Raw genomic sequence first — 26,121 nt, 5'->3', positions numbered from 1 at the left:
AGGTCGGCAGTTTGAATCCCTGCAACGGGGTGAGCTCCCATTGCTCAGTCCCAGCTCCTGCCAACCTAGCAGTTCGAAAGCACATCAAAGTGCAAGTAGATAAATAGGTACCGCTACAGCGGGAAGGTAAACAGCATTTCTGTGTGCTGCTTTGGTTCACCAGAACTGCTTTGTCATGCTGGCCACATGACCAGGGCCGTCTCAAGCATGTTGGGCGCCCTGGCGCCGTGGTGCGGAGATCGCTCCGGCGCCCCCCGCCCCGTTTCTTGACGCGGCTGGTGGGCTGCCGCGCGGCTCTGCCGCGCAGCGCCCCCCTGCTGGCCCCGCGCCACCCAGCCTACCCCCTAGAGCCAGCCCTGCACATGACCTGGAAGCTGTACGCCGGCTCCCTCGGCCAATAACGCGAGATGAGCGCTGCAACCCCAGAGTCAGTCACGACTGGATCTAATGGTCAGGGGTCCCTTTACCTTTACTGAAACAGTATGCTTGATTTAGTAACACAGGATGTTTTTCATAAAGATCAGAAACTACTTTGGGCAGGTACAAGGGATTACAACTTCCCAATTCAAGTTGTTTTCCTCCTAGATAGGCCCGTTGTGCTTCACAGACTATTTAAATTCTCCTGCATTCCACTTGTTGTCTGAACACAAGGTAGAGCTTCCCTATGAACATACAGGGCCTGTCACATACAGCCCTTATCATCAAAGTTGTGTACCACAGGGAAAATATTATTAAAATAATTTACAGACCACTATTCATTTTGAGAAGAAATACCAAGTCCAATGGTTCTACTGTTCCAAGCATGACTAACCCTAGTTCCAATCCTATTTGTTTTCTAAAATTTTAGTATATCCTTTGTATCTACATCTCATCAGAAATTGTAATAGAGACTAGATATATTTAATTCACATGCTCAAGAAAGGTTTGACTGTCCAGCATTCAGCTGCACAGCTGTTAACTAGCTAAACTTCTGGGCAATCGTTTGCCAAGTTTCATTAGTTGGCATTACTTTGTGTAAGTTTGGGCAACTAAACTGTGAGATGACATTGTAACACCTATACAGTGGTACCTTGGTTCTTGAATGAAATCTGTTCCTGAAACTCGTTCGACTTCCAAAATGTTCGAAAACTGAGGCGCGGCTTCCCATTGGTTGCAAGAGCTTCTTGCACTCAGCAGAAACCACGTCACATGTTCGGGTTCCGAAAAATGTTCGAAAACAGAAGCATTTGCTTCCGTGTTTTTGGCATTTGGGAGCCAAAACATACGATATCAGAGGCGTTCTGGAACCAAGCTTCCACTGTATGGTGAATTTCCTGGAGCAGAGATGCTTAGGTTCCAAATACTTTTGGATCCAAATACTTTAGGTTCCAAATACTTTTGGATGCTTAGGTTCCAAATTCTTTTGTACAAAAATTTAAAATGGTGCAATGAAAGCAAAGAGGGCATGAAGAAGTGATCCACAGCTGTATGTCATGGATTGGAAACCTTTATTCAGCCCTTTTAAGTACAGTAGTCTTTAGTGAAAGAATATCTAATCTGCATCTGGACTGTTGAACATTATGTCCCACATATTAGAATATGTTGTCCAGTATTCCAATGTCCCAATTTACAAACATTCAATAGGGCAGTAGGGCAAGCTGAAGAAAATGTGAACTCAACACCTTTTTAAAAAAACAACAACCAACATTTGCTCACCATTTACATACAAATAGTTATTTCCCTGTCTGTCACTCTCAGTACTATAGAACTGATATCTCTTTTTTGTGAATTCTAGGATAAAGATCTGGGATCTGTTTAAGCATAGGCACAAGCTAATTCAAGGTTACGAAGGTCTTCATCTAACTGTGTACAGCAAACTACACATATTAGATGGAGCAAAGGCTGTTCTCCTTGCAGGTTTGTGACAGATTTATTTTGTGGAGGCTGTTGGGAGGCAGTAGGGCTAGAATATTTTTGTTGCATTAAGCTGGGAATCAACTCAATGCAATTTTCTCCCCCAGTTTGCTTTATTTGCTTACAATGGTTACTTTAAACATTTAATGGCAAAGCAAAGGTAAAAGACCTGGCCTCTGAAATGATTACTTTATAAATTAAAAAGGGGAAATCCTTTCAATGTTGGCATGATTTTTAACTTTTCAGCCACCCTAACCCTTTGAACAAGGGGGAAACCAGAAAGAAATATTGATTTCTATTCAGCATCCATAGATTTAACCAACATGAATGGGTTGCTATTACGACTGATGGGAAAGGAGGGAGAATTCACAATGCTGTGCCTTAGCAGGACATAATGTGATGTTATGCGTATTTTTTCCCATTAGGTGAAGTCAGTATCTGGGATTTGGAAAGTGGCACAGTTATATCAGTCTTTACACCAGACAGCAAAATCTCCTGCATGACAGTTGCGTTTGATAGAAACACAGTTCTTTTAGGTTTGAGTGACAACCCTACTCTCATTACTTTGAAAATGCTGAGCACCAACACCGCTGCAAGTTCAACAGGAAAAGATTTGTTTGGAGAGGAATCCTCAAGCAGTGAAGAAGAACCTGAAGTTATTTAAAAGCCAAAATTTTAACCAAGTAAGAAGCTAGCATTCACAATTCAATGGCTTTTTTTAAAGAGAGTATATTACAAGATATCCATTGATTCGGGAGAACTGGTACAAAATACTTTTGCATTTCTGTAATGTTGGATCGTCACCCAGAACAGACCCAGGGAAATCAATGAGCTTGTGTCGATTTTAATGGGTCTAGTCTAAGCGAGATGAGTGCCGCACCCCATAGTCGCCTTTGACTGGACTTAACAGTCCAGGGTCCTTTTTTACCTTACTCTGTAACTTAGTTGGTTTATAATCTTGCCCAAACAAAAATACCTACTTTTAGTTTGCTATTGGCAGATGTTTCCTGGCCTTCTGCATCAGTAAGAACTTATATTGATTGCATTGTCTAAGGATCCAAACAGAGATTATCAGGGATAAAACACCCAAGTCACTAGTTCCATTTGTGTTGGGTTATATAGAGCTGCTTTATTTAGCCTTGAGCTCCCAATGTTGCTGGACCAAAACTCGCATCATCCCTGACCATTGGCTAAGCTGGCTGAGGTTTGGTGAGAGTTGAAGCCCAACAATATCTGTGATCTCAAGGCTGATATAGTAGATATTTTGTGCCCTAAATGTCAGGAAATGGATGAATAATTTGATTTTAACAGAATACGTAGAAGGAAGCGGTCCCCTTTTTTAAGGAGCAGCAAAAAGTAATTGGGATACATATATACTACACACATGGTGAAGCTCATGTGCTTGATTAGGTTTCATAAAGGTAGGAAAGGGTTATCTATCAACTTTAAGAATTGTTATGACAATGATAATAGATTTCAGCGATTTTGTAAAAGATATAATCAGAATGTTTCAATCGAAATATTGATATTCTATTGTAATATTTACTGATAAATTAAAATGATAGCAAACATTTGGATGATACTGGGTAATGGCTATTGCATTATGAATATGCATTTGATATCATACTAATCTAAAGCTAAAAGAAGCTAGAGTAATACATTCGTCTTAGTACTACTAACAATGAGAAATTCTGTTAACTAATTTAGTTGGGTCCAGCTGATTTTGCTCCATCTGAATATCTCAAAGTATCGTTTTAAACAGGACTGTGTTTGTTCTCATCCCTGCTTGGCTTTTGTGGGCACAGCTTATTCCTTATAGGCATTGACATAAACACTAGCCTCAACCATATCTGTCAGGGGGCCTGATATGGCTACTCTAGAGTAACGACTCCAGCATGGTCTTTTTAGGCTTTTATTAAGTGCTGATTATTTACAGTGTTCAGAGCGGTAAATATGCATCCTTAAGGTGAGGTGTCAGAACCTCCGAATGGCGATTGGCGCGTTTTCTTCCAGCACAGAAGCTTTGGGAGACCCAACCTCTTCCCCCTACGTTTGCGTCGCAATTCGGGAGTTGGGGGGATTGGCCTTCCCCCCGGGCCCCCCACTTCCTGTCCCACCTGGTGCATGGGCTCCGCAACCTTGCCTGAGCCTCGGACCCCACTTCCTGACTCTCCGCTAGAGGCAGAGCTCTCCCTACTCTCTCCAGCGCTTGGGGATGGGCTGGAACTTAAGATGGGAGGGACTTCCCTGTATCCCTTGTCCCTCACATCCACCCCCCTCCCAGGCTCCTCTCCCCCCCTCCCTAAGGGCTCTCCGCTTGCTGGGGACGAGTGAAACCCCAAGAAGTCCGTGGTGTCAGAGCCTGTGGGTGTGAAAATTTCCCCCCAATCTGGCGATCTTTCCCTCTCCCCCTGAGAAGACTGGAATCCCAAAAAGTCTGTGGCGTCAGAGCTGGTGGGAGTAAAAATGTTCTGCCAGTCTTCTCCTGCCTCTGACGTAGTCGACCTTGGTGAAACCCACACCTCTTCTTCCGTATCCTCAAATTCCGCTTCCCATCTCCATGGAGAGCTGCTGCCTGTTCTCCCTTCCTCCCGCCCCTCCCCCTCCTCCTCCCTTTCCATGTGCCAGGGCTTGGGTCTGTGGGGGAAAAGGGCGTGGAACTCTTCCACTAAAAATTCCTCAGGTACTTCCGTGGCCGGTATCCACTCATTGTGGGACGGCGGAGTATCCTCCCATGCCATAAGGTACTCCAGCCCTCTCACCCCTCTCCGTGAGTCTAAAATCTCCGTTGCCTCATTGAGTCGTCGGGCGTCTCCCGTCTCCCCCCCTCCCTCTGGAGGCTGATCACTGTCCCGCAACCTGGTGCTTTCTCTGTACGGCGACAGCAGGGATCTATGAAACACTGGGTGCACTCTCATGTCCTCAGGCAGTGCTAGCCTGAAGGCTACCGGGTTGACCTGTTGCGTGACCGTGAAGGGGCCCAGCCTCCTGGGTGCTAACTTCTTGCATCGCCCCCTGGTGGGAAGACCTTCCGAGGACAACCAAACCTTGTCCCCCACCCTGATGACCTCCCCCGGTCGCCTGTGGCGATCTGCCCCCTTCTTGTACGCTTCCTTGGCCCTCTCCAAGTGTTCTCTGAGCTGCTGGTGCACCGTCTCCAGGTCCTCTGCCCAATCCTCTGCCTGTGGGCCCTCTTCCTCCTCCTCCCCCTCCCTCTCCGGGAAAGATCTGAGGTCGCGCCCGTAGTTGGCCTTAAAGGGCGACACCCCTGTGGAGACGTGCACCGCATTGTTGTAGGCAAACTCTGCCAGTGGCAGGCGATCCACCCAGTCCGTTTGCCTCTGGCTGACGTAACATCTCAGGTACTGCTGCAGAATGGCGTTGACTCGCTCCGCCTGTCCATTGGTCTGCGGGTGCCGAGCCGTAGACAAGCTGACCTCCACCTGCAGGAGGTTCATTAGCCGCCGCCAGAACCTGGAAACAAATTGGCGGCCCCGATCCGAAATAACTCTTAAAGGCAATCCATGCAGTCTGAATACGTGGTCAACAAACAGTTTGGCCGTCTCTTCTGCCGAGACTGCCCTGGCACACGGTATAAAATGGCACATTTTGGACATGAGGTCCACCACCACCAACACTGCGGTCTTGCCCCTGGACGACGGCAGGTCTGTGATGAAGTCCATGGACACTACTTCCCACGGCCTGTGCGGTGTAGCTAATGGCTCCAGCAAACCTGCTGGTGGCGCTCTGACCACCTTTGCTCGCTGGCAGGTGTCACAGCCCCTTACATAATCCCTCACATCCTCCCGCACCCCTGGCCACCAGAAGTGTCTCATGACTAGGTGAGTGGTTTTGTCCCTTCCGAAATGACCCGCCGTCGGGTTGTCGTGCATCTGCTTGAGGACCTTACCTCTTAGCTGTTTGGTGGGCAGGTACAGGGCTCCCCTGTAAAAAAGCAAACCCCTCCTTTCCTCAAAGTCTTTTGCCCGCTCCCTCCCCCCTCGCAGCTCTCTGAAGATGCGGGTGGCGAACTCATCTGCTGCCGTCAGTGCTGTGAGCTCTGCCTCGCTTACCACTGCTGCTCCGCAGGCCCATGCGGACTGGGGGAAAATGTGCCGGGGTGCTGGTGGCAACTCCTCCTCCATGTATTCCGGCTTGCGGGAGAGGGCATCCGCCCTGACGTTCTGCTCCCCCGGTATGTAGTGGATGGAGAAGTTGAAGTGCGAGAAGAACTCTGCCCATCGTATCTGCCGCTGGTTGAGCACCCTGGCCGTTCTCCAGAACTCCAGGTTCTTGTGGTCCGTGCACACCTGAATGGGATGCTTGGCGCCCACAAGGAAGTGTCTCCAATGCTGGAACGCAGCGTGGATCGCGAGAAGCTCCTTATCAAACACCGTGTAATTGCGTTCTGGCTGGGTCAGCTTTCTGGAGAAGAAGGCACAGGGTCTCCACTCTCTGTTGGCATCCAGTTGCAACAGGATCGCTCCCAAAGCCCTGTCTGAAGCGTCGGTTTCCACGCGTAGGGGCGCATCCTGCACCACGTGGAACAGGTTCTGGTCGGAAGCGAACACCCTCTTGAGGCTTTCGAACGCTGCTTGCGCCTCTGGAGTCCACCTGAACTTCTGCTTGCCTCTTAGGCAGTCCGTGATGGGAGCCGTAACGCGAGAGAAGTTCTTGATGAACTTCCTGTAAAAGTTGGCGAAGCCTAGTAGGCGTTGGGCACCTTTGCGCGTCCTGGGGCTGTGCCAGTCCAGGATGGCCTGCACCTTGTCCTTATCCATTGCTAGCCCCTCGTCTGACAGCTTGTAACCTAGGAAGTCCACCTCCCTGGTGTGAAACTTGCATTTCTCCAGCTTCACATACAGGTGGTTCTCTTTCAGGCGCTGCAACACCTCCCTGACATCCTGCACATGCTGCTCTGGGTCATTGGAGTAAATAAGGATGTCATCCAGGAAGACCAGGCATTTCTTGAAGAGGAGGGACCCCAGGACGTGGTGCATGAAGGCCTGGAAGCATGCTGAGCCCCCTTGAAAACCGAAGGGCATGACCAGATATTCAAAAGAGCCCAGTGGCGTGAACATCGTGGTTTTCCACTCATCGCCTTCCCGGATCCTGATCAAGTTGTACGCCCCCCTCAGGTCTAGCTTGGTGAAAATCTTGCCCCTGCGTGCCGCTGTCAGCAGATCATCCACTCTGGGCATTGTGAAAGCCACCGGTTCCGTCATGGAATTGAGCCGTCTAAAATCCACCACCAGACGGCGCTGTTGCGTGTCCTTCTTGTCCACCCAGAAGACCGGGCTGCCCCCTGCTGCCTTGCTTTCTCTGATGAACCCCCGCTTGAGGTTCTTGTCGATGAACTCCCTCAGATCCTCCAGTTCCTGATCTGACATGGAGTACAGCTTGGCTGGGGGTAGCATGGCCCCTGGCACCAGGTTGATTTGACAGTCAAAGGACCTGTGTGGGGGTAGGTGGTCGGACTCCGCTTCGCTGAAGACCTCCTGTAGGTCCCAGTACGGTTTGGGTATTGCCTCACCCCCCTTGACGTGCATGGTGGCCACTGTGGCGATGGGAGGCCCCTCCCCAGGTTGGCGTTGCATGCAATGCTCCAGACAAAAGTCCGATCCAAACGTGATGCATCTCTGGTGCCAACTGATGGAGGGGTCATGGCGCGCCAGCCAGCTCATGCCTAAGACGATGGGGGGGTCGGAGATGGTGGTGACGTTGAATGCCAGTGTCTCTGAGTGTCGTCCCACCGTCATTCTCATGGGGGGGGGTCTGGTGGGTGATGGCCCCCCCCAGCAACTCCCTGCCGTCAATGGTGGAGACGTGCAGGGGGAAATCCAGCTGCAGAAGTTGGATCTGGTGCTCTTCTGCAAAGTTTCTCGAGAAGAAGTTGGCTGATGCACCACTGTCAATTAACGCGAGTACCGTCAGGGGATAGCCATTTGGGAGCGTTATCGTCACTTCTAGAACCACCCCTGCTCTGGGGGGGGGGATGGGCTGTCGCTGCTCCTCGCTGTGCGGGTGGGTGGGTTGGGGCCGGTTTGTGCTAACTGTGCCTGGCTGCTGCCCCTTGTCTCCTGCAGCCAGGCTGTCTCGTTTCCCTGCTGTGGTGCTGCTTCAGTGGGGGAAGGTACAACCGTTCCCGCCTTTCCTTGCCACTCCCTGCGATGAGGGCAGTCTCTGACGCGATGCCGGGGGGAGTTGCAGAGAAAGCAATTCCCGCCTCTTCCCTCCTTGCGTCTTGGCGCCGCCGGGGTTTGAAAAGCCCGCGCGCTCCACCGATCTCCATCGGTTCCGGCTCTGGGCTTGGTCTGGGCGGGTCTGGGGGCGGGCCCTGGGGTGGGGTTTGGTGATGTGGTCTGTCCTGGGAGCGTGGGAACCAAGGCTTTGCTGCGCGCGTCGCTTGTTTGTCATTCCATCTGGATTCCTGTCTCACCCCCACCGCTAGCGCCGCTTTGCTTAACTCATCCATAGTTCGCGGTTTAGGACCTCTCGCCAGCTCATCCTTAACGTCTGCGTGCAAACCCAGGTAGAAGGCTGATTTCACTGGCTCACTTTGCAGATCCCACCCCAGTTTGTGCACCAGCATGGTGAATCTCGCCCAGTAGTCCCTAACTGTCGATTTTCCTTGTGTTAAGTTATGAAGCTCCTCTTTAGTGGCCTCCATTTCACTGTCACTAGCGTACATTATTTTTAAAGCTTCTAGAAATAGTTTTGCGTTCTTCATGCAAGGATTTTTTTGCGCGATGAGCGGTCTTACCCATTCTCGGGCGGCCCCCGTCAAATGCTCTATGATAAAGGAGACTCTGTGCGCGTCATCTGGGAATTCTGCTGCATGCAATTCCAGCGCATAATTTATTTCTGTCTCAAATCCTAGGTACTCCCTAGGGTCGCCGCTAAACTTGGTGACTAGGCTCTGTCCCCTTCTCACTTGGACTAGCTGCGGCTGGGGCGCCCCCCCACCTCTAGCGGCTTTTTCCTCTTCCAACTTCTTCTGCAGGTCTAATACCATCACCCTTAGCTGTTTCTCAGTCTCCTCTTTTGTCCTCACCTGGTCCACCAGCTTGTTCAGCTCCTCCTGCGCCCCGCGCGCTTCCTCCTGAGCGGCATGCAATTGCTGCTGTGCCTGCGCTGTAAGGTTCCGTAGCTCCTGCTTCGCTGCTTCAGCCTCCAGCCTCCAATGCTCAGCCTCTTGCGCGCTCATCGCGGCACTCCAAAGTAGCCAAAAAAAAGATTCGGAGGTTGCTGTCAGGGGGCCTGATATGGCTACTCTAGAGTAACGACTCCAGCATGGTCTTTTTAGGCTTTTATTAAGTGCTGATTATTTACAGTGTTCAGAGCGGTAAATATGCATCCTTAAGGTGAGGTGTCAGAACCTCCGAATGGCGATTGGCGCGTTTTCTTCCAGCACAGAAGCTTTGGGAGACCCAACCTCTTCCCCCTACGTTTGCGTCGCAATTCGGGAGTTGGGGGGATTGGCCTTCCCCACGGGCCCCCCACTTCCTGTCCCACCTGGTGCATGGGCTCCGCAACCTTGCCTGAGCCTCGGACCCCACTTCCTGACTCTCCGCTAGAGGCAGAGCTCTCCCTACTCTCTCCAGTGCTTGGGGATGGGCTGGAACTTAAGATGGGAGGGACTTCCCTGTATCACTTGTCCCTCACAATATCTCTTTGGCACATACTGTACTTAAGTCAGCTTTGTGTGGTAGAACACCAGTTTATTTATAAGGAAGCATAGGTACAACAATTTCTGATCAACCTGTTTAGGAATTCATTCAGATGTCCACTTTCATCAATGAATGCCCTTTCTAGTTATTCTGTGAGATGCAGTTTTAAGAGGTAAGTGCAACATGATACAGCATAGAATGGCTTAAATTATGAAATTACGTTTATTTCTTACTGTTCCCACTTCCCTCTTTCCTGTCATTATATGCTGCTAAATTTAGGGACACTCAAAGGGAAGAATACTACTTGTCTCACTCAAGCATATAAGCCAAGCAAGTCAGAAGGAATCTCAGCATTCATACCTATTATGATGGTTTTCATCAGAGCTCCAGTACTTTTATAGCTTTATTTCAGTACCATTTGTCAGATACAAATAAAAGAATATTACAGAACCTAGGAGCTCAAGAGCTGTGTGGGGTGTTCCAGGCATGCACTGGAGACTTCCAGTCTCACTCCACCCTATGTCAAGGTACCCCTGGAGTGACATTTTGAGAGGCAAATGGAGAATGCAGTGTGAAAGGGAAAACTGACTTCTTTCCACATGCACAAAAACATTTATTATACATGTACAGGTTTCTTTGGATCCCAGCCTGTGTGCATTACTGAAAAGGGGGGCAATATAAAAATGTTCTGTTCCATTTTTACAACCAAAATGGTTTTTATTCATAAAACATAGCATGCAAAATATTAGATCCAAGTAATTGATACACTTCAGTGGCACAGTTCTTATTTGCATGTGCCCAGGCTTACGAAATTTAGAACCAAGAGGGAGATTGTCAAACCACAGCAAGCAAACTTATTTTAAAATCATTAGTTCATAGCAATGACAATTTCTTAAAAATGGGAAACATTATCATTTTGCTAAGATAGGGCTAAGAGTCAGGTTGTCAATTGGAAGCAGAGGAGACACAGGAATTGCAGACGCTAGTCTGGGCATTCCAAGTTTAGGAATAGTGCAGATATTTAATGTACACCATTACCTGGTTGCAGAATTATAATGCCTAGAAACAGATCTGAAATGCACAAGTAGTTTTACAATCAGTGGAAGGTGTTGAATATGGTGTTAAGCACACAGGAGCGAATAAATCCAAAAGCAGTTCCCAAGTCTCCTTCAATCAGCTGGGATCAAGTCACTGTTCAAAATATGTCCTCTTTCTTAGAATTTCAACATGCTAGTACCTTGGGACTTAAATTTTCCTACTCATTGCATTATTATGTTCAGGACACTGGGGAGAAACAACTAGACATCCAAAATAAATACATCTATCTGAACTTGCATTTTGTTTTTCCCAAAGACCCTGAATAGAAGACATATTATTTATGGAAGAAGACTGTTACTTTTTAACTGGGAGATAGTTCACAATCAACGAAATTGTGAGACAGTGTTTCAGAATCAGTTGAAACAAGTGTCCCATTCCTCTATGGAATACAGAAGTAACGATTCAGCTGATAAAACCCGACACCTAACAACAATAGCAGTTCCCAGTTAAACTAGGTACTATATAACATCCCAGAGATGCTGCTACTCACCCTTACAAAATGAAAAATGTCCACCTTAAGTGCAGTATCTGGTCAGAGTTCGTGATAACTTTTTTTGTGTGTGAAAGTATCCAGAACTTTTTCAAAGATCAGTTAAACCACAAAAACTTTTAACTGCCACAGAAATGTGGCACAGTTTGTTGTTGCAGAAACAAGAGTTTGAAGATATGTGAATTTATTATCGGGCTGTTTATTCCATTTCATTCACATTGCTATTGCTTCACATGCACATTATAAACTCTGTGAAATGCAAACAGATCCCTCTCAAGTGCCAGAGGAAAAAAAAACCTCGTTTAGAAAAACCTATAGTAGTATGTTAGACAGCTAGACAGAGGTTACAGCTGTTTGTCATCAAATTTGGCATGTAGAACTCAATTAAAGAAATAATATCTAGTTTTGGAACACCTTCAATTATTGTCTGCTCCAAAAATAAGTCCTGGTTCCTTATGTATAAGGTTTTACAAAAAGCACTACGCTTTTGAGGAACAGAGTTCCTTTTGTCTACATCTACATCTATTGTATGCCTCTTCTATAAGAGGGCAGTTCTTTTTACTACTACTGTACTGAACTTTCCTCAGCTCCAAGAGCCTAGAAAGCACGAAAGCCAGTTAACATACTAGTCCAGGGAAACTCTTATAACTTGTCCAAGGACTTATAGATATTATAGTACTTACGCATCCATTGTACCTGTAAACTTTTCAACATGATTGTATGTTCCTGCCATCATCCAAGAAGTCAGTGGCAAGATGGCACAACATGAGTTAAAAGATGGAAAGGAACAGAATGGGAAAATCAAGTAGCCTCAGTTCAGGACTGTCTTTGTAATGCTGAGTAGAACGCTTCTAGCCATCGTATTTTATTGTTTAATATACCGTCCCTAAAAAGGCTTCTAACCTCATCACCACAAGATTAACATAGTGACATATACAGAAATCACAAGGAAGGCAATAAGGAAGAATGTTGGCTTTTCACCCCGAAAGACTTAAAAATGTAACACTAGATTAACCCCAATTAAATATGATCTTTTAAGACTCTGAAGTCTAAAAGCGTCATAGAACGAAAGTGTTCTCAGCAGAATGAGCTATAATGGACTAAAGTTACAACTGCAACAGATGTTAAAATACCAGTCTTAACATGATTATCCCTCCAGTCCATCCTCATCAGGCATCACCATAATTCTGCAATTAAAAAGAGTGAGGGACCAAGAACTCTTGAATCCCCTTTGTGCTACTCCCATGTGACCCTGTTCGAAGAATTTGGTTATTTTAGTGCAGAATATTCAAAAGCACAAAAGTACTAACATCTATTAATACTCCATTAGTACTACAGACTGTAAAAAATATTGCATAGTTTTATGCATTATTCTAAAATACGGGTCTGCCTATTAAACAGTTTTTAAAAACTACGCAGCTCTCAATGTATTCAGAGCATCGACTACCTCGATCTTCTATCTTTTTTGGATTTGTCTGTACATTTATCCATAGTCTTCTCATTGTCTCCTCTGCACTTAGGACAATACCATTTCCCCTTCGGTTTGTAAGTGAGTCCAACACATGAAAAATGAAACCATTCAATGGGACATAGTTCATTGTCACACCCTATCATTTCCCCGTAAGACACTTGGTCACAAAGACAGTAAGTTGGTTCATTAGGGTCTACTGCAAAATCTACTGGTGAAGCTTCCCTTTCTTGTTTAGCTTTAGAGCGTTTCTTTTTCTTAGCAGATTTGGATCTCTTTTCTTTAGGGGGCTGGTCATCATATTCATCAATTCCATTTGCTATATGGCATATATCACGGCTTTCGCTGGTGCGCTGTCGACGTGGTCTTCGTGAAGATCTTTCTGGTAGACAAGGGTCCACTTTTGACTTTTCGGTGGGCTTCTCTGTATCTGACAGATCTTGGAAACACTGAGACTGGGACTCTATTTGCCGGGCTCTGTTCTCTACCAACTCAAGCATCTGAGTGACTATTTGGATTTTCTCATCACCAAGCTCTTGACTGTTGATCAGGGCTCTCTGAAGATGCTGCTGCAAACGCTTTTTCTGAGCAGGATCATCTTCACTCTTGTATTTTTCATAGACTTCATCAATTTCTTTTAACGCTTCTGTTAAAAAGAAGTGAGAATAAGTGTATTATGAACTAGAATCCTTCAAGTCACTCCTTTCAAGTTGACAAATGCTAATCTTGTACTAAAAATATGAATAGTACATATCAGAGGCTATTTAATAAAGCATATACTTTCAAAGGATAGTAACACATTAAGATGCAAAAACAAATCTGTCCAAGACCGCTTCCAAAATACAAGGAAGTTTTTTAAAAGCATCTAGAGATTAATGTGTCATTTAGCAAGTGAGCATTATAAAGTGACATAATTAAATCTGGTGTTCATAGGGGAGGGGGGAAAGCAAGTTTGTTTTTTCTAGTTCTTTTCTCTCCCGACATCCTACCTTGAAATGGTAAGCTGCATTTTTCCACATGTGAAGTACCGTACTGAAAATGCTATTTCTGTCAATTTACAAGAGGTGGGGAATCTCAGGTCTAGACCCCAAATGTGACCCTCCAAACCTCTCCCCAGGCCACTGTTCATCAGCCTTGCTCTGCTTTTGCCTAGTGGGAATGCATTCTAGAACTATGGCAATGCCTCGTTGCTTGTATGGATGGAGAATAGAGAAATGCTTGTGTAAAACATACAGATTCTGTATGGCTAGAATGTAGCCTGCTGTACAAAGGCAAGAGTCATACCCACTGCTTTGCCTACTTGTACCTCTAGCCCTACCCACTGTGTGCCCCCTGGAAGGTTACCTACAAAAGAATGTGGCCCTCAGCTAAAAACAACAACAACAACAACAACAACAACAGGTTTCCCAGCTCCGTTTTGCAGGGGAGTTGGAGAAAAAAAACAACAACAAAAACAGGTTTCCCAGCTCCGTTTTGCAGGGGAGTTGGAGAAAAAAAAATTATATTGAGGAAAAGACACCATTCCCCAAACACCTCCATCCACATTCTAACATCATGCACAAGAGACCACAACATCATAGAATTGTAGAGTTGGAAGGGACCAAGAGTATCATCTAGTCCAACCCCTTGCAGTGCAGAAGTCTTCTTGTTTGCTTCACTTGCCTGGAGGAGTTACTACCTGCTCAATTTGTATTTTGGTTATAAAAACAGACTAAAACCATGTAAAAAGATGGGGGAATAGCCCTTGGTTGCAAGTGGAACAAATAATAGTAAATGGCCTTGAGTATATGCTCTTCACCCATCTGCCACAAACACTAAAAAGAAAAAAAGCACTTTATGTACCACATGTATACTGTAGTCTGTTGATACAAATGATAGTTAAACTCAGCCCCAAAACTTGCCTACCTAGCTGATCTAGCCCTGTCAGCCCTACCTAGGAAACGGGTGGTGTGCAACTGTGTGCAGGTGTGTGCATGTGTGGGTGATCGCCGCACTGCATTTGAAACAACAACTCAACTTTGCAGAGACGTCTCCCTGCGCAACCAAGGAAAAACCGAGAACAATTTCGAAGTTCGCATCTCGGAACTTCTCGGGCGATGCATCCCACCGAAGACCCCACCACCACCACGGAGGCGTCTCGGGCATCACACGGGTCCTGCTACTGAACCTCCGTCCCTCGTGAACTTGGACTTTTTTTTTATAAAAAAAAAAGGTGACAGAGGGCATGCCCCGTCGTCCGCCGTCCCCTCCCGGCTCGCGTCACAGGGTGTGCGCGGACAGAAATGAGGGCGGTGGTGGGTGGTCCAAGCCCGCGGGGGCCCAAGTGCCGAGGGTCATTCCTCAGCGCCCACCCACCCCCAAATTCGTCCCGAGGGCCAAGGCGGGTGGGTGCTGGCGGAGCGTGGCCATTTTCCTGCCCCTCCGGGCGCCTGGCAGGCGGCGAGTGAGGCGTGGACGCCCCTCCTCCTTTCAAAGCAAGGACGGTTGGACTGGAGGGGGCGGAGGGGGTGGGAGCAGCGCCGTGGCCTCCCCCGCCATCGCCCCCTCCTCCCCGCTCTTCCCCCCCCCCACTCACCCCGGCAGCGCGTGTCCATCTCGCGCAGGAGCGAGGCCAGCCTCTGCATGTCCAGCGGCAGCGACTCGACGCACTCCAGGTAGTCCTGCACGTAGCGCGCCAGGATCCTCTCCGACACGCCGCCGCCGCCGCCACACGGGAATCCGGACACTCCGCCGCCAGCCCCGCCGGCTGCAGTGGCGGCAGAACCGGCAGCCGCCGCCGCCGCCCCAGACCCCGCCCCCCCAGGCTGTTGCCCCGGCGACCCCAACATCATTACGCGACGTGACAGCGACCCCGCTTCCCCCTCAGCGGACCCGGGGCCCTCGAGCGATGGGGAGGGGGGAGGGAAAGGAAGCCCCTCCGGCCGCTTCTGTTAATCGGCGCGGGCAGCCGAGGCGAAAGAAAACCTCCTCCCTCACTTGGAACTCCCCGCCTCTTTTCCCCTTCCGCGCCCCCCCTCTCCTCCTCCTCGCTTTTTTTTTTTGTACCGCGGAGCACGCATGCGCGAGGCCTTGTCCTTATAAGGAGCGGCCGGTTCGCATTCTCCCGCCTTCCCCTCACGCCCGACGCGATTGGTCTGGACGGACGGAACGTCAGGAGGCAAACGCGGAAAACGAAGGGTGGGGTCTCAACTTAAAGAGACACCGCTCCATGCATTACTGTTTCCCCTCCTTCCCTTCCTGCCAGTGCCTGGTGTCAACGGAACGATCAGTCTCTCCACACACAACACACACTCTTTATCAGAACCCGCCTACTTTTTTCGTCCAGTCAATCCGCTGCCGAGAGGGACGGAAATGAAGCCGGAGAAACCGAACGCTCCCCCCCTGCCTCCCCCTTCACTTGTGTCGGAATCTGTTGACAGCGGCGCGTGGAAGGGAGGAGAGAAGGGCTGAGGGAACAAAAGGGAGTTGGCGCGGGGGAGGAGAGAAGGGAAAGTGACACTGGAGCGCCCACGTGGGGCTTGGGGAAGGGGAATGGAATATTCTGCTTCAGGACTGCAGTGTGCTCCCAAACGTAAGGTAAAAGGACCCCTGACCATTAGATCCAGTCTTGACCGACTCTGGGGTTCCGGCGATCATCTCGCGTCATTGGCCGAGGGAGCTGGCGTACAGCTTCCAGGTCACGTGGCCAGCATGACAAAGCCGCTTCTGGCAAACCAGAGCAGCACACTGAAACGTTGTTTACCTTCTCGCTGTACCTATTTATCTACTTGCACTTTGACGTGCTTTCGAACTGCTAGGTGGGCAGGCGCTGGGATCGAGCAACGGGAGCTCACCCCGTCGGGGATTCGAACTGCAAGCCCTAGGCTCTATGGTTTAACCCACAGCGCCACCCGCCTCCAGCTCCCAAACCTACTTCGTCAATGGTCTGATCGCCCTTGCTTCGAGGGTCTCTGGACTCCACTTCCGGTTTTATGCTCTCGAAACAGATTTATGCAGAGAGAAAAGTAACCTGGTCGTAGTGTGCTGCTCGCCTTGCTACGTGAGCTACAATATTATAATAATATTATAATAATTAGAAATTACCCCGCACCTGAAATGAGTGGGACTTGGAAGTTTCCAGCTGCAAGTCCAGGCACACATACGGTAGTAAACTCCAGTGAACCGACTATCGAGGAAACTGCACGAAATAACACATCAAACAAGTACAACACGCTAAAAAAAATAATCAAAATCAAATCGAGCAGGAATTGAGACAAATTACTGCTGGGAGGCTCAGGTAGTCAGTCCTACGGAACTCAGTAAGGCTGATGCTGTTATTGGTGGTGCTGATAACGCCAAGGTCGCGGGTTCAATCCCCATACGTTGGACTAGATGACCCTTCCTAGTCTACTGGTGCACTTGTCAAAAAAAAAAAAGGCGTTCTGAGAATGAGCCCCGTTCTGTTGGCGCGGCGATGCGCACTACCTGCGTGACTATGGAGGTGACGAGAGGCCCCTCCCGCGCCCACCCGCTCGGCCCTGAGGGCTTCTTGGCGGAATCAACGTGGGCTCGCGAGACGGGTTGTTGCGCGCTGCAAAGCACGCGGCACTCTCTGCCCAGGGTCCGGGGACTTTCCCCTAGGCGGGCCCAGGGGCCCAAGAGAAACAAGCGTTCTCCGCGCGTAGCCTAGAAAGCAGGTCTTTAGAACACCCTACAAGAAACTCACGCTGACAGAGGCTATATAAAGGCTTCAAGAAGCGCCTTTTTCCCAGGTCATGGCGAGCAACATGAAATGCAAATCTTTTTCTATTTTATATAAAATCGTAGTGCGGAGGTTCTGCCTCTCCTCTCTCTTTTTCTCTCTGTTTTTTTTATGTGGGCGATTGTGGTGGGCGGCAGTTCTTTACTACAGAAGCTCTGGGTGCGTATGCTAAACGTGCATGCAGATAGTATGCAAATATAACTCATCGCCCCGCCCATTACTGACTTTAAGAAGCGGAGGAAAAAATCCGTCAGCTGAAAACTTCTAGGTTGTGGCTGTATAGACTGAGATGAGCTCGCTGCAGGTGCGGCCACGGGGCGTCAGATACCGCCCCCCTACTCCTGATGTTTTTGATGCCCATCTTCCCTAGCCCCATTTCCCTTGGCAGGGGCCGGGGTAGGCCAATCCGGTGCCAAAATGTATAGGGCTGGTCCTGCTGTTTTCCCATTGAAAACATTTATTTGAATCCATGGCTCACAAGGTTATACTTACTGTTCGAGATCCTGGTGTTTTTGCTTATTTTGCATATAAAAAATTCTTTCTTTGGCGATCACACGGTTTTAATATTGAGTCCGTAAGTGACTCACTGTGGAGGCCAATTCTGGATCCACACGTCCTTCCACATTGGTTTCCAGGCGGGAGTTGATCACGGTGTGGATTTGCCAAGCGTGCCTTCCTCTTAGCACGTTTCTCCCTTGCGTCCTGTGTTCGAGCGTCTTCAAAGTCCACGACACCTTTGGTAAAGGCTGTTCTCCAACTGGAGTGCTCGCAGGCCAGTGTTTCCCGGGTGTCAGTGTTTATACTACATTTTTTAAGATTTGCCTTTAGACAGTCTTTAAACCTTTTTTGTTGACAGCCAGCATTACGCGTTCCATTTTTAAGTTCGGAATAGAGTAGTTGCTTTGGAAGACGATCATCAGGCATCCGCACAACATGACCAGTCCAACGAAGTTGATCGCTGTGGGAATTAAAAGAGAATATCTGAGCATGTGCAGAGTGCCATTCATGCTTCATTAAATAATTGTCACCCTCCCCCCCCAAAAAAAAAACTACTGGAAAGGGAGGGGAACTCAGAAAGTTTAAGTGCTAGAAAAGCTTGAGGACCCCTCCTTTGTTTGTAAATGGAACATTCCACTCACCACCGTTCCAATGTATTAGATAAGCATCTGAAGCAACAGCAGTAGAACAGCAGTCTTACCTTGCAACTTTTGGTGGAGCAGCAGCAAGGAGCAGTCACTTTTGTTGCCCACCCACTGAGCAGCATTGGACGGGAGGAGTGTGTTGGGTTTGCTGTGTGCAAAGGGAGAGTGTAGGCAAGAGTGCACCAAAGAGCAGCAAGAGGAGCCGCTGCCTTCTCTTGCTAGCACTCACCCAGTGGTACCCCTCAGGGGAGGCTGAGAGGCAGCACAGCTAGGGTTGTGTGTGTGTGTGTCTTGTCCTGGCAGGTGAATCCCTCTCCTCAACCTGTTGACCAGGTGCTTGCCCTTAAACATAAATTGTTTGAGTGTGAAGAGTGATTGCAAGTTATTTCCTAACCTTCTACTTGAAATGTGGTAGCAGAAGCAGACACTGGAGCCCAGATGTCCCATGTAGCAAACACTGGAGCCAGTGCGTCTTCTGGTACTGTCTGACACTTCTCACTGAACCAAACACCAGCTTTAAGGTGAAAAAGTACTTTGCCTGTACATCCTTTCATACACCATCTGCTAGTGATGCCCTTGCACTGCTTGTTTAGTCCAGCACATATGAAAATGGGAATGTCCCTGGACATGGGGGTAGACCTCATGAGTCTAATATTCTGTAGCTCTTAACACAGTACAACCACCAGAATTGTAGCAGGTTGTAGCAATGATAAATTTAATTAAAACTGCCAACTACCTTGGCTACTTCAGTCCACCAGAGGACATGGTTGTGCTCCACTCACTTCCATACAGATGCATTACACTTTTCTGTACCGGTGTAAAATAGAGACCCCGAATTAAAATGGAAGTCAAGGAATGTGTTAGTCTAAAACTTCTAGCTCTATGGGCAGAATGATGCAAGTAGCCAAAGCTTTACCTGAAGTTGATACTGCAGTTCTCACCAATGACTCCTTTTTTAAAGTGGAAACTGCTAGATCAGGCATCCCCAAACTGTGGCCCTCCATGTGTTTTGGCCTACAACTCCCATGACCCCTAGCTAACCGGAGCAGTTGTTGGGGAAGATGGGAATTGTAGTCCAAAACATCTGGAGGGCCAAAGTTTGCCTGTGCTAGATCATATGCAAGCGAGAGGCTAGAAGGGTGTGTAAGGAAGTGTGTGGGGTGACTCTGCCTGCTGCTGGCAATATAAGGCTGTCAATGGCTACTAGCCACAAGCAGTTTTACTTCCACTCACAAGAAGCAGTATGCCTCTGAATACAGGCAACCCTGTTTAGGGAAGTTTTTAATCTGTGATATTTTAATGTATTTTGCTATTTGTTGGAAGCTGCCCAGAGTGGTGGGGGGAAACCCAGCCAGATGGGCGGGGTATAAATTAATAATAATAATAGCTGCTGGGGATTGCAGATGAGCAGTGTGTTGTTACACTCGCGTCCTGCTTGCAGGGTTCCCACAGGCTTCTGGTTGGCCGCTGTAGGGACAGACTGCTGGATTGGAGGGTTCAGTGGCCTAATCCAGCAGGCACTTATGACCTTGGTTAGGAATGGTAGCCACAAGCGAATGTGACCTGAAAAAGGTTATTCACCTCTGTAGCAAAATGCTGGCTGAAGATGTGCTTTTTGTTTAACAAGCACATATTATTATACAAGGCCAAATTAAAGAAGCACAAAGAAATACACATTTTATGCTACTTTTTCTGCCAATCTTCTCTTCTCATGAGTGGTGTTTGTGTATTGTACAATCTACCATGTTGCACAAATAAAAACTGAAATCAAAATTGTTTTCCCAATAGTCTTTTGAAAGAAGTTTAACTCATTAAGTTTGAACAGGAGCCAAACAACTGAAAATATCTTTATTTGAATGAGGTTTTTTTTCTTACAAAGGAGTCTACCTTTCTTTAACAAACAATCGGCTGCCACATATTCATTTTTACCCACTATTGCTCAGGAACAGGCGTCACCAACATGGCACTTGCAGGTGCAGATGTGCCCAACAAGGCCTTCCCTTCAACAGAACCCACATTCATTTCTCAGGTTTGCAAATGTGCTTATGGGCCCTAAGAAGTCAGCAACCCCTACTACACAACATTCTATTAAAATGCGTTTGAAATCAATTTGTAAAAATTTCAATAATGAGTTGGATCCTAAGTCAACGTAAGGAAGTTTGTGAAAGGAGTGTTTCCTCTCTTCCTCCCCCTATCACTCCTTGGTATCCCATCTCACAGTTCAGGATGGGCTCTCCAACTCTCCAGAGACTTAGCACAGGGTGAGAGAGGTGGCCGCAGGAACAGAAATGTTCCTTCCATAAGTTTCCTTAAGACCAAGCCATTGCGTGTTCTGTTGCTGAGGTGAGCAGAATTATTTAAGCAACTTCAGGAAGGGCTCTGTTGTAATTTACTACTAGTATTTCATTCGGCTGCAATAAATGCTGTCTTGCTTCCCATCTTACAGCTTTGGTCCAGATCCTGGAATTAGCATAGGTAGCTGTTGCCTTGGGATATTTATTAAATGGCACAGCAACATTCAAAGCAGTGCTGTGTGAAGAAAATTAACAGATGATGGGAAATGCTCCATCAGTGCTGTGAGAACATTTCACTGTTCAGAGAACATTTACTAACATGGAGGTAACAGAACAATGCCTGTACATGTAGACCTATGTGCAGACATCACAGCAGTGCAGAACTTTAGATGAGATTCATTATGTGAATGCAACACCTTTTAGCTAATACTTGCTGACAAGCCCAAGTCATAATGCAGTGCAGGTTTTAATAAAATTAGCATTTAATTTGAGTGGTTGAACTTGCAAATTAATACTAGTGTGTTTAAGACTGAGTAAATATCTGTTATAAGCATATATCATTAGTTAAAGGAAATGGAAGCAGAATATTTCATAAAATCTTTTTTTAAATCCCAAATTACACAGACATAAATAATTGCTTAATATAGAAAGCTGCATTTATTAGAAAAAAAGCAAAGATGGTATTTCTCACAAAATATAAGTCAAAGCTGCTTAGAGAAATGTTTAGTGATAGAAGTAATTTGGTGATTATTGACTGTTAATTTGCAAGTATGATATTAAATAGGACCAGCATATCATTTAATTAAAATTTAAAATATTACTACTTCATTAAAATACTCAAATCAACTATCTTGAGTCAAATCAAATTTGACTTTTCTTAAAACAGGCATATGAACATTCTGAGCAACACATGAAGCAGGTGATTAAAGGTTTGATTGAAACTTTTAGACAACCTTCTACAATCCAGATACAATGGTTCTTGTCTACAAATCTGTTCGCAGCTAAAAAGGATGAGTTCTGAAGTGAGCATTACTGATACTAAATAGTAGGATTTAGAAAATTAGACTGAACAGCAAACTGTACCTTAATTGTTCCGTAAAAATAGAAGACCTGGTATACTATTTAGCAAATAAAAACAGCACACTAATGTGCTATATATGTTAAGGCATACCTCAGCACGCTTTACATCTATAACAAATTATTTACATTTGCTACTGAGTGAAAAGAACAAAAAATTCTCAAAACTGAAAAATACAAAATATATGGGAGTCTAATACAGTGTACAAAAAGTAATCAAGTTATTTGTGATAGAACATTATTTGCTAGTATAAACAGTGACTGTTTCACTGTTTTATAATATTTCTTGAGGATTTCTTAAAGCTGGAGGTAAATTTAATGGTTTTGATTCTTCATCAAGAAGCACCAAATCTTCAATCTCCCTTCCTTTGTACTTCCTTTTACATAATTTCACAATTACCTTTTTCTTGAGAAATAGTTTCAGTGCCTCCCTTGAAGCAACTGCTTTGGCATTTTCCTTACTTTTTCCACAGCCAGTACCCAAATACACCGATTTACATCTCAGTTCACACACCACTTTTTCCTGAGAGCTTTTATTCTGAGGTAAATCCGCCAGCTCTTTCAGTGGGACAAATTCAACATCTAATGTTGCCTTTACAGACTGAATGGATGAGTTTAAGAGTTCTACATGATTGACATTGGGACTGAACCCTCCAACAGCAACCAACTTCCAAGCAACAGCTTTGTATAGTCTATTGAAAAATGGTTGCCTCTCTTTTGCGTCTTCACTTGTTAATAATTTGCATGGCACTTTGGCAGGAACCACACTTGTGTGTGAGCTGCTTTTTGAAGCTAACGCTGCTGTATCTTCCAATATGCCTTTCTTTTCAGATGCTAATGTGTTTTCAGATTTGGATTCTGAAGGTTTATTTAAACAGTAATTCAACTTTGATTCAGGGCCAGGCAAAGAAGAAGCCACAGCTGATTTGTGCCTGGTGGTTGCTGTAGATTCATAATTAGCAACTCTGGCTTCTACTCTTGTTACAGTTGAAGATGCAGCGGGTGCTACCTTCTGGGCTGCGGAGACTGGAGCTGCAGATGCTACCTTCTGGACTGCAGTTGAGGATGCTGTGGGTGCTACTATCTGAGGTGTAGTCGAAGAGGCTACAGGTGCTACCTTCTGAGCTGCAGAGACTGGAGCCGTAGGCGTTGTCTTCTCAACCACTGTTGATGCTGCTGCAGGTGCTTCCTTTTCGGCTACAGCTGAAGATGCTGCAGGTGCTACCTTTTGGGCTGCAGTTGAAGAAAGTGACTTTTCTGCATTTTTTGCTGCCTCTTTTCCTGTCTTCTTCACAGGATTAGTATCTGTTTCCATGGGCTCTTCTGGCTTTGTAGATTCTGCATCACTGCCAGTAATTTCAGAAGCTTTTTCTGTGCCAACAGCACGCTTCTTGCAGGGGCCTTCTGGCCCTTCTAAAAAAAAAGTACAAACAAATTATGTCTGTAATTCAGAGTAAGTGTAACTGTCCTTATCACAATCCAACACACACTTTAGAGACAGAGTCAAGGAAAGTGAGTTATCTTAAAGTCTTACAATTAATGGCCTCTGCAGGAATTTTATAGGCATATAATTAAGAACTGTCTGCTTTAAAGAGGTACATTTAAAGCATCATACCCTATTGTATGTAGTTTAGCTCAAAATAAAGTTCCTTGCTCACAATTGCCATAAAACTACTAGGAAAGCAAATTGAATAGTATGAAGCATAACAGTCTCATGACAGTTAACATTTCTACATGAATTAAATCAAATTCACCTTACACTTATTTGATTATAAGATTTACCAAAGCAAAATGAGTTAGATGAAATATTAATAATATTATCAACATAACTGACAATTTAAAGAATGTTGGCTGACATTTTTGAGAGGATAACATGTATTCATTTAATATGCTCCTATGTGTATTTGCACAGCTATTATCTGCTAACCATTGCTACTGGATATGCCTCGTTTCACCTTGGCAACCAGTTCATCTCTCAGAGTGTGGGTTGGAGCATTGGTCACTGTGATGCCTGCAGCCATGTCCATAACCTTTTCCATCACTTGCAGAGGATACCTGAAGGGAAAAGGCAGCTGCAATTAACATTTTGAGAAAAATTTAGTTCCTATTCACTGATTCTCAAGACAGCTACCAACACATACATGTTATCTGGATTGTATATATTGCCAATTCCACCTCCACACACCCCAAGCAATAGTCAAATAAGAACTCATGAGAAGAAGAAAAGGGGGCAGTCAGAATGTTTCCAGACACCTGGCTGCATGACTGCTTGGCTCTAAAAAGCAATTAAAATACTTTAAACAAACTTTTGATGCCTCAGAGTTTGAGGCACTCTCCAAACCCCAGATATCTGCGTTGTGGAATAGTAATACCATTTTTCAGTGCACTGATATAAGGATGGATCAGATCCATACAAAAGTACGTCTAATTAGGCCTCATTAAGCCCAATGTGAAAAGATAATCATTCAACTTTAATCTTATTGATTTCAGTGACTAAATGTGATTAACTCCACCTGGACCCAGTTGATTGTGTAAAACTAGAGACCTCTTATGTTCTGCCTAAAAATGTTTCAAGAAGCTAAGAGCAATTTATCTGCCATTCAGGGTGACGTTTGGAAAGACAGAACAATGAGACCTAGACAAGAAGAACTCAATGCTAAGGTTATTAGAGTCTTAGCACTGTTTAGTCACAGAATGTGTATTCAGAGTAACAAGCTTGCCTCTCATCTCAGAATCTAGATCAGGCACCCTCAAACTTGGCCCTCCAGCTTTTTTGGGACTACAGTTCCCATCATCCCTGACCACTGGTCCTGTTAGCTAGGGATGATGGGGAGTTGTAGTCCCAAAACATCTGGAGGGCCGAGTTTGGGGATGCCTGATCTAGATTAACAAAGGGGAGGGGCAGCCAAAATAGAAGGTAAGTTTGTTTGGTTTATCTGGCTGTTACAAAGCCTTATAAGCACCACAGTTCTGAACAACAACAGGTTGCAAAATTAAAGCAAGTACAGGCTTTAGCACAATTGGCCTATATGGTCAAATCAGGACATGATCAATATAATGAGGGTTTTGTGGGACTACAGCAACTTACAGGTACACCAGGCAACTACCTTACTAAAGGTAAACAAGTTTGGTCCTGGTCAGTGCCTCAATGGAGATCACCTGGGAATTCCATGTATGTCAGCCTGAGCTTCATGACAGAAGAAACATGTGATATGAATATGATAATACAGTTAATACAATTAGGCAGAAAATGATCTTGCAGTTTTTGCTCAAAAATGGAGGATTAATGTTATTTTAGCACATAAGCTGGCTGCAAAAATATGTGCATTGACTTGTAAAAACAACAACAAAGATTTATAGCAACATTCGGAGAATGCCTTTTTTTCCTTCTTAGATTTATGACATCTTAAGGAACTCCTCCTCCTCCTTGTGAAACTAATTACCCTTAAAGGAACGTGCAAATTACACGCAAACGAAACGCTTTTAGGTTTCACTTCTCCCGCCAGCGACTCACCTGCATCCCAGGAAGACATGGTTGGCCCACACCATAGACAGCGAGGTCAGTCGCCGTAATTCTACGCTGTCTCCCTCGCCGTCCTCCCCACCGCCGTCTTCCCCGCCCGGTGACAAGGGCAACCCTTCCGCGTTGCGAATCAAGAACTCCCGGCGGTATTGCCAGTGCCCCTCGGGCTCGCACTCCGCGCGCAACTTCTCCACCCAGCCCGTCCCGGCGTCGCCGGCTCCCCCGACTTTCTCACCCCCTCGGCAGGGCTCGGAGTCGGGCCCCGCCGCTGGGGCGGCCTCCCCGCCGGCCATGGGCCACAGGGGCGAGGTGCTCGGCGGGAAGTCGCCTCCTGCCGCTGCTCGCTCTCCGCGACAGGGAACAGTTCACGGCAGGCCCGGGAAGTAGCGCTGGGCAACGGCCCAGCTTCCGCCCGAACTGGCTTGCGGCGCCTGTGGCGGATACTCAAAATCCCCTCACCGGAGATGATCGTATAAGAAGAGGCCATGCCCACAAGTTCGAGTTCCGGCTAGCCATTATGACTTCACTTCCGGCGCCGACAGCCGGCCCCTGAGGATGTTGATAAAAAGCCGCGTTTCTTTCCCATAGCCCTTTGCTGATCCAAGAAGGTGGGGAAGGCAAGGGTGTTGTCACCACTTCCGGCTTTCATACGGCTACCTCTTGCGTGCAAGGCAGGAGCATAATACAAACTGGGAAGGGCTCCTTTATCCCCTTAAAGCAGTGAT

The 26,121-nt window shown here is 46.6% G+C and overlaps 3 protein-coding genes across 6 annotated transcripts in view; 1 reads left to right on the top strand and 2 right to left on the bottom strand.

Moving 5' to 3' along the window:
• The window catches only part of LOC118084041 (uncharacterized), a 39,189-nt gene extending 35,708 nt beyond the window's left edge, over positions 1 to 3,481 (top strand). Inside the window, exons 31-32 of the mRNA XM_060278253.1 lie at positions 1,775 to 1,896; positions 2,319 to 3,481. Of these exons, the coding sequence (XP_060134236.1) occupies positions 1,775 to 1,896; positions 2,319 to 2,557 (361 nt within the window). The 3' untranslated portion in view covers positions 2,558 to 3,481. The remainder of the gene's footprint in view (positions 1 to 1,774; positions 1,897 to 2,318) is intronic.
• A 6,116-nt stretch (positions 3,482 to 9,597) lies between these two features.
• ING2 (inhibitor of growth family member 2) lies at positions 9,598 to 16,858 on the bottom strand. 2 transcript variants are annotated; one of them, XM_035113271.2, is made up of 2 exons: positions 15,195 to 15,626; positions 9,598 to 13,265 (listed from the first exon to the last, which is right to left on the bottom strand). In XM_035113271.2, exons 1-2 carry the CDS (start codon positions 15,448 to 15,450, stop codon positions 12,595 to 12,597), a joined length of 927 nt encoding a protein of 308 aa, XP_034969162.1. In that variant the 5' UTR covers positions 15,451 to 15,626; the 3' UTR covers positions 9,598 to 12,594. The 2 variants fall into 2 exon arrangements, with proteins under 2 accessions (XP_034969162.1, XP_060134715.1); XM_060278732.1 differs by lacking the exon at positions 15,195 to 15,626 and adding an exon at positions 16,710 to 16,858 and having other exon boundaries at positions 9,609 to 13,265.
• A 3,474-nt stretch (positions 16,859 to 20,332) lies between these two features.
• Positions 20,333 to 25,867, bottom strand: CDKN2AIP (CDKN2A interacting protein). 3 transcript variants are annotated; one of them, XM_035113869.2, is made up of 3 exons: positions 25,388 to 25,862; positions 23,801 to 23,928; positions 20,333 to 23,286 (listed from the first exon to the last, which is right to left on the bottom strand). In XM_035113869.2, exons 1-3 carry the CDS (start codon positions 25,687 to 25,689, stop codon positions 22,148 to 22,150), a joined length of 1,569 nt encoding a protein of 522 aa, XP_034969760.2. In that variant the 5' UTR covers positions 25,690 to 25,862; the 3' UTR covers positions 20,333 to 22,147. The 3 variants fall into 3 exon arrangements, with proteins under 3 accessions (XP_034969760.2, XP_060134714.1, XP_060134713.1); XM_060278731.1 differs by having other exon boundaries at positions 23,022 to 23,283; positions 23,829 to 23,928; positions 25,388 to 25,867; XM_060278730.1 differs by having other exon boundaries at positions 23,022 to 23,286; positions 23,829 to 23,928; positions 25,388 to 25,865.
• Positions 25,868 to 26,121: the final 254 nt, after the last annotated feature.

This window comes from Zootoca vivipara, chromosome 9 (assembly GCF_963506605.1).
Source record: "Zootoca vivipara chromosome 9, rZooViv1.1, whole genome shotgun sequence".
NCBI lineage: Eukaryota > Metazoa > Chordata > Lepidosauria > Squamata > Lacertidae > Zootoca > Zootoca vivipara.
Note: the sequence above shows the minus strand (reverse complement) of the source record. Positions and strands in the feature narration are given on the sequence as shown.

Coding starts and splice junctions, on each gene's coding strand:
- ING2 (XM_035113271.2), bottom strand. CDS start 15,450: ATGATGTTGGGGTCGCCGGGGCAACAGCCTGGGGGGGCGGGGTCTGGG. Junction 13,266..15,194: donor GATGGACACGCGCTGCCGGG/GTGAGTGGGGGG, acceptor TCTTTTTAACAG/AAGCGTTAAAAGAAATTGAT.
- CDKN2AIP (XM_035113869.2), bottom strand. CDS start 25,689: ATGGCCGGCGGGGAGGCCGCCCCAGCGGCGGGGCCCGACTCCGAGCCC. Junction 23,929..25,387: donor CATGTCTTCCTGGGATGCAG/GTGAGTCGCTGG, acceptor TTTTCCCTTCAG/GTATCCTCTGCAAGTGATGG. Junction 23,287..23,800: donor AGGCATATCCAGTAGCAATG/GTTAGCAGATAA, acceptor CTTTTTTTTTAG/AAGGGCCAGAAGGCCCCTGC.